Source organism: Megascapheus bottae, chromosome 26 (assembly GCF_031878675.1).
Source record: "Megascapheus bottae isolate mThoBot1 chromosome 26, mThoBot2.hap1, whole genome shotgun sequence".
NCBI lineage: Eukaryota > Metazoa > Chordata > Mammalia > Rodentia > Geomyidae > Megascapheus > Megascapheus bottae.
This window is the reverse complement of record NC_143534.1, coordinates 10,171,727-10,190,512: the sequence shown is the minus strand read 5'-3', so window position 1 is coordinate 10,190,512 and position 18,786 is coordinate 10,171,727. Positions and strand designations below refer to the sequence as shown.

At 44.4% G+C, this 18,786-nt stretch overlaps 1 protein-coding gene across 3 annotated transcripts in view; it reads right to left on the bottom strand.

The window, feature by feature from the left end:
- The window catches only part of Camk1d (calcium/calmodulin dependent protein kinase ID), a 258,945-nt gene that overhangs the window by 25,345 nt on the left and 214,814 nt on the right, over nt 1-18,786 (bottom strand). For all 3 annotated transcript variants that reach the window (XM_090318903.1, XM_090318901.1, XM_090318900.1), the window contains exons 4-6: nt 13,633-13,771; nt 8,654-8,780; nt 120-195 (exon numbers count right to left, since the gene is read on the bottom strand). In XM_090318903.1, the coding sequence (XP_090175029.1) occupies nt 120-195; nt 8,654-8,780; nt 13,633-13,771 (342 nt within the window). The remainder of the gene's footprint in view (nt 1-119; nt 196-8,653; nt 8,781-13,632; nt 13,772-18,786) is intronic.

Below are 18,786 nucleotides of genomic sequence, written 5' to 3'. Positions count from 1 at the left end.
CAGTAGAGCGTTTGCAACGGAAAGTCCCTGAGTTCAAGTACCCAGAACTGTCCAAAGAAAATAAAAGGAAAGGCAGTGGAGGTAGGTGAGGAGAAGCCAAGGTGACAAAGGAAACTTACAGGATATAGGCAATCACTCCGATGGACCAGCAGTCAACGGCTTTGCTGTAAGGTTTCTGGGCGAGAACTTCAGGAGCTGTAGGGGGACAAAGAGACACAGGCCTGACAATGTAAATGCCGGAGACTGAAGATTAGGGTTCTGTAATCTGGGGTTCTTGTTCTCCCTGTTTCCCATGTGGAATGAACAGTCTATGACTCTAACAAGCAAACAAAAAAGCTGGGGCCCAGTTCCTTGAGGGAGCAAATCCTCTACACACATTTAGGGTCTGGGTTCAAATTCAATGCCAAATACCAAAGATGACTCAAGCTGACATATTCACAGTATCTCCTGGAGGAAAAGCTACGCTGTATCAGCTTCCACTCTCTCCAGCCCATCATCTCCAGCATCAGGGACGGAGGGAGGGGCCTTTCACGTCCTGCGCCACTCCTCATCTACCACAAGCAGGGATTTCCAGGCAGCACCCACACGTTCAGGGACAGCCACACAGCAAACATTTCAGCTTTCTGACAAAGCCACCAACATATGGGGCAGCAGAGAGAGGCAAACATAACAGGTGTTTCTTTGCAGCGTGGCACGTGGATTCAACCTGAGATGAGCCCTTGGATGCACAGACTGATTACAATTGGATGATTTTTAAGTTCTGTAAATTTCGAGTGAGTGGGAAAGTTCATATCATCAGAAGGCTTTTGCTAGTCTGGTACTTGCAGCACCTGGCATTTGTGACATCTGGCACTTACAACATCTGTCATCTTCACTACTCAGGAAGCTGAGACAAAGGATCACAGGTTGAAGCTAGCCTGGACAGAAAAGTCTCTGAGATTACAGTTCCAACTAATTAGCAAAAGGCTTGGCCTGAAGCCTTGGCTCAAGTAGTAGAGCATCAATCACGAGTAAGAAAGGTGAGAGGAGTGAGGGGCTCTGAGTTCAAGCCCCACAGTCAGTACATACACATTTTTGCTTTTTTTGAATCACTAGGATGTCTATGAGGGGGAAAGGTCTAAGTGATCCATAAGTAAATATCAGGACAACAGTATTTTGTGTGAAAATTTATATATTTATCCTATGGGTTTTTTGAGGGCATTGTGTCTTGCATGGATTATACTGACAACAAAATAAACTTTAAAAAACATCTCAACAATTCAAAGCAAGCAAAGCATTTGTTTTCTCATGAAATTCTTAATTGCATTTAGAAACACATGCAAAAGCATCACCTACCAATAAAGAAAACAAAACAAAGTAAACTGCCTTGGGATGACATTCCCCCCCCTCCTCCGCTCCAAATATCTTAAAAGTTGTATAATGGTCAGTACGCCTACACCCTAGATTCTAATTTCACTTATAATGTGACTGGGGAAAACAGCAATGTTTCTTTCAATGACCTCTATCTCACAGACATTTTTGAAAGAAAAATAATCTCAGATAATATTGAAAACTCTCCTGGCTCACGCCTGTCATCCTAGCAACTCAGGGGGCTGAGATCTGAGGTTCATGGTTCAAAGCCAGCCCAGGCAAGAAAATCCATGAGACTCTTATCTCCAATTAACCACCAGAAAATCAGAAATAGAGCTCAAAATGGGAGAGCGCTAGCCTTGAGAGAAAGAGCTCAAGAGCAGTGCCCACACACTGAGTTCAAACCCCATGACTAGTCAAACTAACAGAATACCCACTACCACCACTGCCAACAAGAAAACCCTCCTGGCAATGCAAGAGGGCCCCAATCACAGAGAAACCCCAGGACCTGCAGGGATACTTTCTCTCTTCCATTCTAGTGTTCCCTGCACATAGCTTGCCTTTGAGAGCTCACTTTCTCCAACTCCCTTTAGTCCTCAGATCCCCTGTGATGCCGCAGGCAGCACTGGAAACACCACCTGTCTGTCTCCCCCCACCATACACACATCCGAGAAACTGCCAACTCCTATTACTACGCCATTAGTCTTATTCCACTTAGGAGTTCTGCTGACACTCCAGAAAAAAATGACAGCATCCCATGTGTACTTGGAGAAATGCATTTCCAAGCCAATGAGGCCCAGAGCAGGGTCTCCGAGGGCCTTGAAACCTCCCAAGGCTCTGTAAGCCACGTCACCCAGCAATCTCACACCAGCAATGCTGCCTGGAGATGCTGGAGAATGAATGTTCTCTTCTAGGGCCTGCTGTATTGCATGAGTATGACAGATGACCCTCTACAGCCCACACCTTGTAATGAGAAAGGCTTTCGACCAAAATAAAATCAATAGAGCTCTTAATAAGGAGAGCAGTTATTCAAGGGCTCTGGCTTGCTGGAGAGGCTATCAGTCTCAAGACATAGCAGCAGGAACAGGCCTAGTCTCTTTAACACAACCTAGTAGAGAGGAACCCATGTGGGCAGGACAAAGCCCTGGGGGGGCTGCGAGAGCATGTCCAAGGAGAGAGAGCCACCCCACTGGGGGTGTGAAAAGGGGATAGACAGCAGGTCCTTCTTCTAGTTGTCACCCTGGTTTAGTCAAAGCTTAGATGCTGGTAAAAGTACAGTTCCATCTGGACAATATAGAGGACTGAACATTTGGGTTTCCTTTTTCTACTCGCCAGGATCTCCCCTCATTCCCAGTGTACCATCTACCTCTCCTCTGCTGTCAGCAATCCTGTTATCAAATCCACATTCCTGCTGCTGGGAGCCAGGGACATGGCTCTAAGTCTTTATATGATCAGGAGTCAGCACATTTTGGTAGGCCCACACGTCACCACGCACACCATTCCTGTGAAGAGATGACGAGTTCCACATTCCACACAGCCCAGGCACAAACACACTCAGCTGCCATGAGTGTTTGTGGTTAGTGGATGCAAGGAATAAGATTAAGAAAGAATAAGGGTGAGAGAGAGGGAGAGATGGATTTGGGAGGACCAACCCTGTCTACTGAGAAGTTACCTGGACTCATTGAAAGAGAAAAGGATCATTAAACACCTTTCTATGAGTAATGAGTGCTGGTGAGAATGTGAAGGATACATCAGCTAGTACCTCTCCTTCTTCTCCGCACTTGTGTGTCAGGCGACTCTTCTTTTAAGACCTTCTCTCAAAGGGATTTCGGAATTACTGGGTTAGTGCTAATGGGCTGTTATGTGATCTCTCTCTCAGAACCTCCTTCCCCCCACCAGATCTTGGGTGCCATGAATTCAGCTATCTTTGTGATTCTTGTTATAATAAACATCAGGAAACTAAAGTTCATCGCCATGGGAACCATGCTGCCTCAGCAAAAGGGCCCAGCAGAGTGGTCTGTGGACAGAGGAGTTCCTCTGAATCCAGGCTTCTCTCTAGTGCTTTAGGAAACAGTAGGTTTCGAATTTGAAATAACTGGATCTATGGCTGTGCAACTCACTATTGACCAGCACATGGAAAATTCCAGTCTGTGGACAATGATTTCTATAACCCAGGGTATTTAATATTGATTCAAAGCAAATGTTCCTGGTAAAGGGAGCGGGCACCAGAGATTTTGGGGAAAATCAGAAAAATTTCCAGTACTTTTCATCTGTGTTTTTTTTGTTTTTTTAAATTGCTCATTTTCCTTGTGGAAGGGGAGGAAGAACCAAAGTTTTTAACCAGTGGGACTGAAGAGACATCAGCTGTCAATCAACTGCCATGGGTTGATGAAGGAGGAAAGGCATTTGTCTTTTCCTGACCACTCCAAGATGTGCCTGATGGCAGTTTCTGCTGAGATGGTGAGGGAAGCTGACCTCACCCAGCTATCAAGTTCATATGCAAGGTGGCTTTTGTCCCTCTAGGTCTGCCTGGTCATCTAGAGGTGACCACCTCTACTGGGCCGGGGAGGTAAAGGTAAAAATGTAAGACTCTATCTGCAAAACAGCTAATACAAAAAGGGTTAGGGATGTGGCCATGGTGAGGAGCTTTCTTGTGAACACCTTAATAAAAAGGTGCTGGTCCCAATCCATTTCTGGCCCTGTAGTCTGAATGATGTGACACAGTAGACACAGTGGAGAAACAGAATCCATCCTCATCCGCTGTTGGTCTTCTTCCATCTCAAGTATCAAGGGATAAGCAGAAGGTTCTATGACAGCTCTGACCGACCTTCCTTCTTTCCTTCCTTCCTTCCTTCCTTCCTTCCTTCCTTCCTTCCTTCCTTCCTTCCCTTCCTCCCTCCCCCCTCCCTCCCTTTCCTTCCTTCCTTTCTTCCTCTTTCTTTTCTCTTTGCAGTACGGAGGCTTAGAACTAGGTCCTTGCAAGCAAGACTACTACTCACCTCTGAGCTTCTCCTCAGCTCTGACTTTTGCTTGTTATTTTTGAGATAGGGTCTCACTTCCTGCTGTGGGCATGCACACGGGTGAAACCTGCCTCTGTGAGGCTTCCTGTTCTACCCTTCCTTGAGAAAGAATCTTGGAAACTGCTCTGCCCGGGTTAGCCCTAAACAGATCCTTCTTGTCTTAGCCCCTCAGGGCGCGTAGATGACAGGCATGGCAGCTAGCTCTCTGTCTCTCCTTTCTTCTTCTTGATGTAGATTCATTAGCTTTCCCTTATTCTTCATGTAGAGCTGAAATTTTCTAGAAATGTATTGCTAAAGAGCAGCTCACTCTGATTTTCATGGTTGCCTCTTGACGTTAACCACAGGTATGGAGAGCCCCCACTAATGCGCCATCCTGCTTCATAACCACCATGAGAGCTGAGCTGTGATTTTCACTGCAATGCTATGAATGCTACCAAAGCCAAAATGTGCCTGCTCGGAGGAGAAGGGAGGCTAAGGCTTAGGCAAGGAGTGGAAAATATAGAGGTGGAAACATGGGTTTTAATGTGGAAGAGGCTTAAATTTCAGTGGGCTGCAGGAAGTCAAATATCTGAGTGAGGCATTTGAGGGTAATATGACAACAAATAATGGGGTGCCATCCCTGGAGGGTTTAATACCCTGTCTGCCTGGTGACTGATGTAACGTGAAATGTGACAAGTGACACCTCAGAATGAAGAAGACTGTAACAGTCATTCCAGTGTCTTACATTTTATCCACAACACATAACAGAGTACCAAGATACAATTCTCTCTCCTTTCTACCATGACAAAAATGGCACCAGTTCAAAAGCTGTGAACCCCACCCCAACCTTAAGCACTCACAGGAGTGTTGCTAAGAAATTTCAAAAGGATTTGAAGTGCCCTGTGGCTGGGCAAGAAACTTGGGTGGATGTGGATACCCTAGTTTGGTCCCTACCACTGCCACTTCAAGAGTAGTTTAATGAGATGTATATGCAGTGCTGGTTTACTTGTCTGTGTTCTGATCATGAGTTCTTGTCAAGGTACATATAAATACCATCCATGTGGGGCGCTGGTGGCCCATGCTTTGAATCCTAGATACTTAGAAGGCAGAGATCTGAGGGTTGTGGTTTGAAGCCAGCCTGGGAAGGAAAGTCAGGGAGACATTTAGCTCCACATGTTTATTTTAGGTACGAGGACCTGAGAACTCAGTTTACTTCAGTAGGAAGCATGGACTTTCCCCTCATATTGAAATGACAGCAGAGGTATGCAGGATGCTTTCATTCAGTTCAGGCTGGGCTCAGTGGGGGCAGAGGTCTTTATGTCCATATTGTAATGTCTGATATCTCTGATTTCTAAGAGCTCACTCTCATCTCACATCTCCTATCAAGTTCAAAATACATGGCGATGCCTGAACTCTAGCTGAGGGGGAAAAAAAGGTTCTCTGAGAATGTTAGCTAACTGGTCTCCATTCCCATTATCCAAAAGTGATTAAACTATGTCAGGTAAGTTAAGGCAGAGCAGGACCAAAGCTGTCTGCCATGATTCTTAGCTACAATAACTAAGTTCTAGAAGGAAGCTACAGTGATGCCTCTATAGTTTCAGGAAATAAAAAATCAGCTACCAGTGCCAGACACCAGTGGCCCATGCCTATAATCCTAACTACTCCGAAGCTGACATCTGAGGATCATGGTTCAAAGCCAGCCTGAGCAGGAAAGGTTGTGAGGCTCTCTTATGTCCAATACACTATTTTAAAAAAGCTAGAAGTGGAGCTGTGGCTCAAGTGGTAGAGTGCTGGACTTGAGCATTCTAGAAGCTCAGCATTACAGCATCCAGGCCCTGAGTTCAAGTCCCAGCACTGAAAAAAAAGCAACCCCCAAAAGCAGTCACCAATGACAGAGAATAGAAATGAATTGTGCTTCTCAAAACCTAGGTACATAAGGTCATATAGGATGAGACTAAATGAAAGGATCTCTAAGATATGGAAACAAGAGCTTTCTCTTGTGTGGTTGTGTTGTTCTTGATGTACTATGTTATTTCTCTTTTGTTGCCTTTTGGTCAACCTCATATTGTTCCTTTATCTGACTTTGTTACCTGGTATATTGTACGTATGTTTATTTGAAATAGGGAAGGGAAGGGGGGAAACAAGACAATTGGGAGGGGGCGGGAGAGGGAAATAGGAACAAAAACATGAGAAAGGTTATCAATGTGTGAGAATAATGCACCACTGTCTGGCAAATGTAAGTATAACCCCTGTATACATTACCCCAACAATAAAAATAAGATTAAATTGAAAAAAAGAAATGAATTGTGCTTATACACAGGAAGACGGTCTGCGTGTCAGTGCTCTTTCCTATTTATGATTACATCTGACTCACATCTAGTCATAAATAACTGCCGTGAGAAATACTGCAAGTGAAATACTGTGAACGCTCAGCCCCTGCCCAATGAGGCTTGATGGGAAAAAAATTCTCTAACTTTTCTTGAAACTATCATAAGAGTACTCTCTCCACCGTCCTCAGTCATCCCGAAATCACCTTGCTAAGAGGAGAGGAGTACCCTGCCACCCTCTAGGAGGGTGTGAGCCTGCCCTATCTGTGCAGAGGTTCCAAGTTCTTAAACAGAGTTTCATGTTCTTTCTGAAACCAAAGAGCAAATTCTGGTCACAGGAACGACATTTGCATGCAAATTGAAACACTAAGGAAAAAAAAAAACCAAACCACACACACTCACACAAACAAGGGCTCCTCTCAAAGACAGGAGTGCCTCAGTCACTTTAGTCTCTTATCGATTATACAATTGAAACAGGTGTTTTCTGTCACTTCCTATGGCTGCTGAGACTGCCACTGGAAGAAGGGGTGGGAAGGAAGTTTTTCCTCGTTCTCTATTCATATGGTTCTTTCTAAACCTGAAGACAATGTCTGTCCAGCCTTCCCTACAGGCCTTAGCTTCCGCCTGTTGGGCCAGGGCACTAAGCATAAGAAGGCAGGGGCTGGGGGGCTTCACTGAGAGGGCAAGTCTATTGTTTATTTTAGTCACACATTCTGATACTGCTGCCTGTGTATTCTGCTAGACAAATCCATTCTATATCAAATGAGGAGTCTTCCACAGAAACACACCTCTGACAAGGTTATGTGCTGGTTGGTTTATGAAGATCTAAATTCCTATGTGCAAAGTTCTACATGGTACTCAATTCTTCCTCCTCCATGCAAAGCAATGGGCCCCAATCCTTGGAATCCTTGGAATCACCACTGGCTGCTCTCCTTCTCCCAAACATTGCATCCAACCTCTCAGAAAGTCTTCCTGTACTCCCTGTACGACGCATTTGGAATCCGTTGGCTTTTCGCAACAGATTGTGGCTGCCAACCTGGTCAAGCACTTGTGTTATGTTGCCTTGCCACTGCCAGAACCTTTGAATGAAATTACAGTCTTGTATCTCCACACCTAGCTATTATTTCATTTGTTAATCTACTCCTGTCTAGAGAAATTACACACACACACACACACACACACACACACACACACACACACACCCCATATAACACTGGCGTTTCTTTCCAAAAGCCAGAGGGCTAATCATAATCTGAAGCTTCTGAAGCTGTGAACCCAAATTAAGCTTTTCTCTTTATAAGATGATTATCTTGAGTATTAGTTACAGTAACAGAAATCTGACTAACTGGTATCCCAGCAGACATGAAAAATATCACTGTCTACTCAGGTTGTCAGTAGCCTTTTCTGCACAAAGATTGTGAAGTTCTGATTTCAGGGGTAAAAAAAAAAAACCTAACTTTCCTAATTCTTGGCTTTCCAGAGTAGATCAAGGTTAGCTCATTCAAGAGAATGACTTCATTAGATTTGATCAGGGTTCCTGATGTCAATATTGTTTTTTCCTCTGCCTACATCTACTTCAACATTTTACATGCTTTATTGTGTCTGAATCTTATTGTAATCTCAGGGTGCCACTGTAAATCATTAACAAAATAAAACAGATACATGCAATATTTCTGGTATTAGAACCTGGGAACCCCTCCAAACTAACTCCCAGCCTCCAGTCAGGCCCATCACCAAATCAAACAGGATTTCTTTCCAACTGTTATAGGATTTCAGGGGAAATCACTTCCCTGCTAACTCATTCCAGTAGCTCATATTTTATTCTTCCCTCGAGAGAAATGAAGGCCACTGTGATCATGTGCCAGGCTCAAATGCTTGCAAAGACTGATAAAGTTGACATGGACTTGTGTCACTTTTCCACACATGTGCACATAGGCACACACACACACACACAACACATGCAGGCGCAGTTCTTACCAACATAGCCTGGGGTTCCACAGGCCGTAGACATCACATCTCCTTTGCCTTCCATTTTTGACAATCCAAAATCACTGATCATTATTTTGGACTCCTCATCTTGACTATAGTACAACAGATTTTCAGGCTAGAAAGACAAAAGACAAAAACAGATCATAGGTAAAGCCGGACTGATCATGGAAGACTCAGCCTACTGCAAAACTTACCTTTAGGCAGAGTAGATGTCTTTATCAATAGCAGGCAGTGAAAACAGGGCTTTCTAGGCCTGAGGCCTAGCATCTGACATCTCCTTTCCTAAGATTTTGGCTACTTAAAATGACTGACCATATTTTGGGGCATTCTAAAAAGCTGAGAGGAGCCTTTCAGACATGTCTATTCAGTACTCAGTCCGGGGGATGGGGATTCTGGGAAAGAAAATCCATTCTGAAGGTGGAATTCTGTTCCTTTTTTATTAGTGACCCCAGCCCACTGCTTTTTCTGTAATCCAAGAGTCTGTTTCCCTATCCTACCAGCATCATTGAAGTCCATCCTGTTCTACAGTCCTGGCAGAGAGGCTGCATTCACTCCTTGCTGAAACCGTGCACCACTCCCTTCCCTCCCTGGGAAGCAGAAGGACCACACCTCAGAATGAAGTCCAAGCTGGGAGAGGCAGCACTTTTTAGCTATGTGCCCTATTTGCCTTTCTGCAAAGGCTTGGTTTCTTGTTTGCTCCTTTGAAAAGCATAGGACTAAGCTCAGATAGCAACAATACATAGCTACATTCTTCTTCTCTCTTTTTTTGCCAGTCTTGGGGTTTGAATTTAGGGCCTGAGAACTGTCCTTAGGCTTTCTCAAGGCTAGAGCTCTACTACTTGAGCCACAGCACCACTTCCAGCTTTTTCTAGGTATGTGATACTAAGGAATCAAACCCATGTCTTTGTTCATGCTAGGCAAGCACTCTATCACTAGGCCAAACTCCTGGCCTATAACTAAGTTCTTATGTCTCATTTTTTCTTGTCTTTATATTGTTTTGGTGGTGGTGAGGTTAGTCCTGAGCTTGAACTCATTAGGCAAGTATACTTAAGCTGTGCCCTCCATTATTTGGCCTTTTTTTCTCCCAGAGAAAATCTTGTCTTCATTTTGTCTAGGCTGGCCTCCAACTACAATCCTCCTATTATTGAAGGGTGGCATTGTACTAGTGACTGAACTCAGGGCCTTGCCTTTAGCCGCAATCCCAGTCCATATTCTGGTCTTAACTGCTGTCAGGGTCAACTCTGGGCAGGTGGGAAGAGCTTAGGGAAAATAAGGAAGCGTCACCTGTTTGTACATAAAATGTGGAATCTCATGTTCTGGGCAGGGCTCACGATGGGGAGACAGAGCTGCTAAGGCCGTAGGGTTTTTTGATCCACTGGACTGAAAACCTGAACACAGAAGAGACCCCAGCATTCGCTTTTCTTTTGGAGAATGCCTTCAATTGAAGATGCCCTCCCTGGGAGAAAATAACATCCAGGATCCTCCAGCTACCACCATTCTGAAGACTCACTGAGTGAATAACCTCTGAGGAAATGCAGTGGGAAAGATCTGACAGCAAAACCCATTCTCCCTCCCCATTTCCCCATCTAGTCTCTTCTCAGGGCCTTGTAGTCAATGTTTAGTTCCCAAGATGAGACTCGCAGCAACATTCTGGGTAGAATGAACAGACTTGCTTAGAAGAATGGTTCTTGGCCTAGTTGTGTGGCATTAAAACCCATGAGGGCGGGAACGGGCAGGAGGCTTTTGTCTTCAAGTAGACTCGGGACAGGGCTCAGGCAGCTAGAATTGAGAGGCTGGGGTGGAGGAGTCATGATGGACAGACTCTGTTGTGAGGAAAACTTGAGAGCCAGCCAAGACTGTCCTTGAGGGAATGTCAGCCAGGTTCCTTCAGCTAAGCCCTCTTCTTACTTCCCTCCCACCCCTCAGACCTGTCTTGTTCAGTCCAGTCTTAGTTAGAATCTGGACCAAATCAGTTTAGAAAGACTCTTTCCACCCCCTCACCTTCCCCATCCTCCCCATGAAGTCTGGTCAAATTCTTCATCCTGCAGTTTCAATGTTGTTAAAAGAGAAAAATCATTGGATAGCTTGTTAAAGACTGTGGTTAAGTGTTGGTTACTATGGTGATGAAGTTTTGCAACAGGGGAGAGAGGGCTGATGAGAAAAACACCAGGCATATGGAGGAAATTCATCTACATCAAACTGATTCATGGAGACAATTGGATAGATTTCTGGTAGACTGGTCAGGATAACAAGACAGGGAGGATGGGAGATAAAAGTTTGCTCAGAGTGGAATTCTATCGCCCTCCTATACTACAAGTCTTAAAAAAAAACCTTTCTTACTGTTACAGTATGTGTCAAAATAATTTTGTTCTTCAAAAAAAAAAACCCAGGGAATAAATATTATCTTTTACCTCCAATAGCAATGAGATTCACTTAAGCCCAGGGACAATTCCTGTGAATAGGAGAAAATCAAAAGAGCTTTCAAAGAGAATCAAACTAGTCAATCAAGAAGTGGAAGAGGAACAATGGTTAAGAAACAAGGAGAAATACTCAATTGTTTGGGGGCTATCGATTGACATACAAGATCCAATTAGAGATACAGACAGACAATTTTTTCCTATTTCTGATTATTCGTTTTCCTCATCCTCTCACCCACCTTGACTTCCATAGCTGTAGTGGAAGCAAGAAGGAATCGAAAGCAAGTGAACCCTGCCACTAAATAAGCTTTAATGCAGGCAGGAGGCCGCCTGAGGCACAAAGGCCTTCCTTCATGGTCTCCCCACAGCGTATTCATTTGGGTCAATAGAACATTCTCTTGAAGAGCAGTTATACCAAAAGAGGGCCAAATCAATGAGATGTTCACAGTTTTGATCGATACTTAGTATTGGCTCAAGACTTGGTGAAGAGAGCCAGGCTTTTCCTGGAGATGGGAGTAGGGGAGTTAGAAAGGTAACTGAGTAGACAGGCTAAGGAATAATCTAGAAGGGAGGCTACTAGGGGCTGGCAAGTGGGTTGTGGGTAAGGGCTACCAGAAGGGGATCTGACCACCCTTCACAGCAGTTCTGCTAAGGGTCCTAGACAGGTCTACACCAAACTTATTTTGCTTAGCATGTGGTAGCACTGATAGACAACTGTGGACAATGCCTGAGTTGGAATACCAATCTTTTGTGTGTGTGTGTGTGTGTGTATGTGTCGGTATTAGGACTTGAACTAAATACCAATCTTTCATGTGTGTGCCACTACTAGGACTTGAACTCAGGGCCTCAAGCTCTTGCTTGGCCTCTTCACTCTACCACTTGAGCTATACCTCATTTCTGGCTTGTTGCTGTTTAATTGGAGGTAAGTGTCTCTTGGATTTGTGTGGCTTCAAACAGCAATCCTCAGATCTCAGGCTCTTGATTAACTTGAGTTAGAGGCCCATCTTACCCCTAATTCACAAAACAATCTAAAAATATCTGAGTTCTGGTTCAGCACAGTCACACTGCTAGTCTAGTAGTTCTCAACTGGAGGGGGGAGGTGCTCCTGCCTCCCAGGGGACAGTCAGCCAAGTCTAGAAACATTTTTGGCTGTGCTGACTCTCAGGAGAGGGACTAACATCCATCAAGAGCAGCCAGAGATGACAGCATCTCAAGCAATGGTCCAGCTTCCAGTGCCCAGGGTGCAGGGGCTCAGACCCCATCTGAATCCAAGAGGACAGCAGTAGGCCCTTGCTGTCTCATTTTTACAAAAAAGAATAGTTCATTGTATCTGGTTGTTTCCTGAAGGTATAGACAGAGGACCACCTTTCTAGAAGTTTGGAGAAAGGGGCATGGTTGCATGCAGGGTGGAAGTGCGTGGTATCCCTGACTGTGGCCCTTTCTTTGAACAATCCAGCTCTTTGTTGCTCTGCCCTGCTGAGTCAGTGTGGTGATGCAGGCAGCAAGCAGAGATGCTGCTTAACCTCAAGCCAGTCCCGAGCCACGCAAACATCCCGTGCTTCTGGGATCACCTGGAGGTCTTCATGTGGTCGATGGGAAGGGAAGCTCAAGGAACATGCTATTCTAAGAGAGAAGTTGACAGATGAGTCTTGTATTCTCTATTTCAGAGGCTTGGGCAAGCTTGGAAAATACACACCACTGAACCAAAGCCCAGCTCAGAGAGACTTTTTATGTTGTGGGCGGTCATGGGGCTTGAACTCAGGGTTTGGGTACTATCCCTGAGCTCTTTTTGCTCAAAGCTAACACTCTACCACTTTGAGCCACAGCTCCACTTCCAGTTTTCTGGTGGTTAACTGGAGACAAGAGTCTCATGGACTTTCCTGCTTTGGCTGGCTTCAAACCATAACACCTAGCTCTCAGCCTCCTGAATAGCTCGGTTTATAGGCATGAGCCACCGGTACCCAGCCCAGTCTTTATGAAAGGAAAAGCTATGCCACTTTAACCTGCTGACACCTGGCAGTGAATACTGGGTAGCTGCTGAATTCTACTTTTAAAAATGTTTATGATTGATTCTTTTACTTTTTGTTTATGTGGTACTAAGGAATTGAACCCAGGACCTTATACATGCTAGGTAAGTACTCTATCACTAAGCCACATTTCCAGCCCTTATGACTGATTCTTTAAAGTGATATAGATGCCACCCAGTTGGGCACAGGTTGACTTCAGTACAACTTCCCATCTGTGTAGGTGCAGAGGGCTGCAGACCCTGCACAGACTTGTGCTGCTTTTCTCCGTTTCTCAAGTTCATGGGCTATCGGCTCTTGGCTATCTACTCACACCTGAGGGGATGGAATGGGAGGCTAAGGGGCCCCAGAGAAGGCCTAGATCTTTCCGTGCCACGTGGTGATAGTGGCTATGACAACACCAAGAAAAGGCAACTGTCCTGTAACCCCGGCTCTCGGGAGGTGGGGGCGGGAAGATCATGAGTGTGAAGCCAGCTTGGGCTAGAGTGTTGGCAGCGTGGAGGATGTTGCTGTGCTATGGCCTCACCTTGAGGTCCCTGTGGACGATACCCATCCTGTGGAGATAGTACACCGCATCCAAGACTTGACGGATCAGAGTGCTGGCGTCTTTTTCCGTGTAAAATCCCTTCTCCACTATCCGATCAAACAGCTCTCCGCCAGACACGCTGTTGAATGCACACAAACACAAAGAATAAATGAGAGGCATGGGAGGAACTGTTGACGCACACAGGGGAAGCCATCAAGACGTGATAAAGACACAAACTTTATTTTAGAAACATTTAGAAAAATGAACCTAGGCTTTAGCTTTAGAGTTTGTTCTAGAAAATGTCCTTCATTAGGGCAGCAGAAATCTACCAAAATAAATAAAAATGGTAAAATCAAGACAAACCAGGTCTCATGGACCAATCATGCCCCAGAAGTCTCTCCTAACCTTGCATTCTCTTCTTCTGTGACAATGGAAGGTCAAAAGACTCGCCTGGCCAGGTGCTTGGTGGCTTGTGCCTGCAACCTGCACTACTCAAGTGGCTGATACTTGAAGACTGAAGTTTGTACCCAGCGCAGGCAGGAAAGCTGTGAGACTGTTTTCTCCAACTAACCAAGCTGCACTTCCAGCTTTTTCTTTGGTAGTTGCTTATAGGAAATAAGAGTCTCATGGACTTTTCTGCCCAGGCTGGCTTCCAACTAAGATCCTCAGATCTTAGCCTCCTGAGAAGATAGGATTACAGGTGCGAGCCACTGGAACTCAGTCCAATCAACCATTTTCAACAGTGAGTAGGTACATGCCCTCAGAAGCACAGAATGTCAAAGCCATCTGTGATGTATGAATGAGGAAAAAGGCCGAGGACTCTGTATTATACTGCTTTGCTTTGAAGTTGTTGACACTAATTCATTTTAATCTGCATTCAATCTCAAATTGCATTTAACATTTTTAATTTATAGAAGTGGAAAGTGGTTGTAAAGGATCAAGGTCCCGTTGGACAAGCTCAACAGTCCCTCACCTTGACCTCTTATTTTATGAGTCTAATTGAAGAATGAAACAAGACAGCTCATAAAAAAGCAGCTCAACCAACTGCCTTTGGAATTTCAGTGTTTATGCTTCTCTTAGAAAAATAATCAAGTCAACACAGAAGCAAGCTTCAGGGATGTGTGAAAACGATTACACAAACAAAATTTTCAAAAACAACATAAAACAGATGTATTTGAAATATTAAAATTCATCAACAAGCTCAAAAACAACTTTTTATAGCTTTAATACAATAAAAGATAAGCCTGAGCTGTAACAAATGCCCATACACAAACCAAGATGGGATTCATTTTTCTGCATGTCATGGCAATTAATGCGCACTAATGGATGCACTGAAACCAGCTTTGTAAAAGAGCTAATAAAGAATTCAACAATTGCTGCTGTAAAAGTCCTGTGTGGTGGAGTTCTTTCATCAACTCCAGTTATTTCCAAGCAATATTGTGCTTGGATAATGTTTCACTTCCACAACAAATTGACATTCTAGACAGGGAGACACTCAGGAGATATCAAAGGCAATTCAAAGCCTGAAAGCAGCCACAAAGACAGTACTTTTTGATGACCATGTCATCCCGATGATTCATCCTTAGGTAAACCAATGTCCCAAGACAAACCCTCAGGGTAACTGGCAACAAGATCTGTCAAATCAAGAAGTTGATTTTTCTAGAATCTTTCCCAGTAAGTTTCAGTGTCTGAAGTGTTGCTGAAGTGGGGAAGACATCCCAGGAGATAGATGGCTGGGAAACTGGAGCCTAGATACCTTGGAGGTGTTCACTGAATTACGTCCTCAACACTTGCTCAACATTTCTTGGGTACCTATTACCTGCCAGCTGGGTGACTAGGCAAAGACAATGGCAACCAAAACAGCGAAGCTGCCAAGGGGACAAATACGTTTGTGACCCTCCATACCCTTTCCCATTAGTCTTCCTTCCAGTAATGACACATGTAATTGATATTCTAAGTAAAGGTTTCTTACCTTTGGCCTGCCTGCAACCACCTCCTCCCCCACCCCTCTGTTTCTCTCTCTCTCTGTCTCTCTGCTAGAGGACAAAATGCAAAAATGCAAAAGGCAGAAATGCTCATTCCTTTTCCTTCTCTGCCTCTCCTGCTCTGAGCATTCCACTATCTAAACCTGGTCCAGGCCTGGCCTCCTCACAGCAGGCCTCCTCTGCTTCCCCCTCTCAGGGCCCTTCCTCCTACTATGCACAGACAAGGCACTGATAAGTTCTGCTGAATGCAAATGCCTGAACCACCACAAGGCAGCAATGCAGGAATTATTCCTACCAAGCACGGCTGCATGGTCCAGCCTTAGGCTCAATGCATTTCAGACTCTGCTTCAACTTCAAATGGTCCCAGGTTTCTGTTTTCCTGGACATTACTCGGAAACCAAGGCCCAGGGGAAATGCATAGAAATGTGAAAGAAAAAAAATCCAACCCATGTACCAGTTATCAATTTAAATATTAAATTTGCAAATCACTTAATATCTTTTGAGAATCTCATCAAGCACGCGCTGGGAAAGTCCATCACTGTAGGACAATCATCCCCAAGTTCCTACACTGAAGCCATAAGACGACTCCTCCATGATACCAGGAAGTGTCTTCCTTTGCTCCTAACTGGAAGTCCCTGGGATTGTCTAACCATTGAGGCTGTGGGTGGCACGAATAAAAGATCACTAAAGGCACTTTAATTTTGTCTGGAAAACTTGCCTGTGGAAACTGATTTTTTAAAAGTTCTATTTTTTCATTACTTAAGGGAAAGCAAAGAATTACAGGATGTTAAACTATTAGTATGATTGAGAATTCCAGAGAAAAATAGCTAACCTTGTCCAACTCAAGGCACCTGTCCACACTCCCCCTCCCCCAAAAGATCATTATGAATCATTTCAACTGCTTTGTACCCCAAGAAGGCATGTTATTTATACTGAGTCCCTAACACATGACTTTTCCAGGAGAGGAGAAGAGAAAGAAAATCAGTCAATATGGGAACGAAGCAATACATGGGGAAGTATAGAAATGCTACCAGAGCTAGCACAGTGTGGATGGGATCTGGGGACCTCTCTGAAGGACAGTGAAGAGCCAGCATGGATCAGGAGAGAGCGTGCCACCCAGAGGGTAACATCACAGCTGGGGACCCTTGAGGAGGGCACAGGTCTGTAGGCATTTGAGGACGCAATAAGGGTGTCAGGTGATCACAGTATGATTGACAAATATTTTCGGGAAATATTTTCAGAAATTTTAGAAAGAGAAAGACCCATGTAAGCTCAAGTTCAACCATTCTAGATTTTGTGTTTAATGAGAAGTCACTGGAAATTTTTCAGATGGAAGGCAGATGAAGTTATTTCTCTGTGTGTGTGTGTGTGTGTGTGTGTGTGTGTGTGTCTGTCTGTCTGTCTGTCTGTCTGTCTGCCTGTCTGTAGTGGGGCTTGAACTCTGGGCCTGGGCATTGTTCCTGAGCTCTTCAGCTCAAGGCTACCACCCTTGAGCCACAGTGCCACTGTTTTAGGGGGTTAATTGGAGATAAGTATCTCGTGGACTTTTATGCCTGGGCTGGCTTTGAACCTCGATCCTCAGATCTCAGCCTCCTGAGTAGCTAGGGTTATAGGCATGAGCCACTGCGCCTGGCTGAAGTTATTTCTTTATAGATACTCTTGTAGTTGATGGGGATGAGTTGTAGAGTTAAAAATGGAAACAGACAAATCAGCTGGGGAATAGATGAGGTGGCTGTGGTTGGATGGAGCACAGAAACAGCACAGACAGAGGAGAGAGTGTCTTGGACACATAGTAGATGAGACTCACAGATAAAAGGTGATATGGGAAACACAGGAAGGAGAGAATTCCAAAAACGACATCTGCGTTTTTGGCTTGAAGAAGGGGTAGATGATGGTGCCAATATTTGAAAAGAGGAGCATGAAATCGTTACTTTTAGGTGTTAACTTATCTGGGTTATAGGATTCCCAGATTATTTGGGTAAGTATGATTTCTGAGGATATGAGTGAGGATATTTCTGGATAATATTATCATTTAAGATGCTGAGTTTAGTAAAGTAGACGATGCTCCTCCAAATAGGTGGGTATCAAGATGATATTCATATCAAGATGGTATAATCTGTTGAGTTTCTGAGTAAAAGAAGACATGAAGGAAAAAAGTTTTTCCTTTACCATTTCTCTGATTGTTCAAGTTGAGATTCCAGTTTTTTTCTCTTCTGCCTTTGGACTGGTGTTTACGCCATGGTTCACAGGCCTTGGATTTCAGATTGCCTTACGCCAGCAACTTTCCGAAGTTGCTAGTATGCATATATACGTATACATACACACTTATATCAATCTACTACTGAGTTAGAGTAGCTGGGTTAGAGACAGAGATGTCTGTAATGCCAAAACTCAGGATAGGAAAAGCTAGCCAAGGGAAAGTTAGAAAGTGAAAGAAGACAGTGTCATATAGAAATCGAGGAGGGATAACTGGTCACCCTGATGAATGCTGTGGAGGGGATAAAGTGTCTGGAGGTCAGAGACCATCCATTGTATTTGGTAAGGTGGAGGCTTTCTCTAGGACTCTACAGGACAGAAGGGAAGAAAACCACATGTTCTGTAATGAAGGTGCTTCAAGAGACACGAATTACCATCAGGGCAGGTGTCACAGGGCTGCTGGTTCTCTGAGATAGGGGAGCCCCCACTTCTCTTCTTTTTCCTCACAAAGAGCTCAGGGCTTTCTTTGAAGATATCTAAGTACTTGGTTAGGAGGGAAATTTGTGAAATTTTCTGCTTTAATACTGTTCGCACCATTGAGTACCTCCATAACGGTAGCTACTTTTTTTTTTTTTTTTTTTTGCCAGTCCTGGGCTTGAGCTCAGGGCCTGAGCACTGTTCTTGGACTTTCTCAAGGCTAGAGCTCTACCACTTGAGCCTCAGCACCACTTCCAGCTTTTTTGTATGTATGTGGTACCAAGGAATCGAACCCGGGTCTTCGCGCATGCTAGACAAGCACTTTAACCACTAGGCCAAACTCCCGGCCCAATGGTAGCTACTTTTGCACAACTTTTTAAGTGGGCACTTGCAAGTGAGAGTCAGAAGTCTATGGACCCAGCACAGCAGTCCCCTAAGATAGGCTAAGTCAGTGAAGTACTCATTAACCCCAAATGGTAGGGGTGGGGGTAACTTT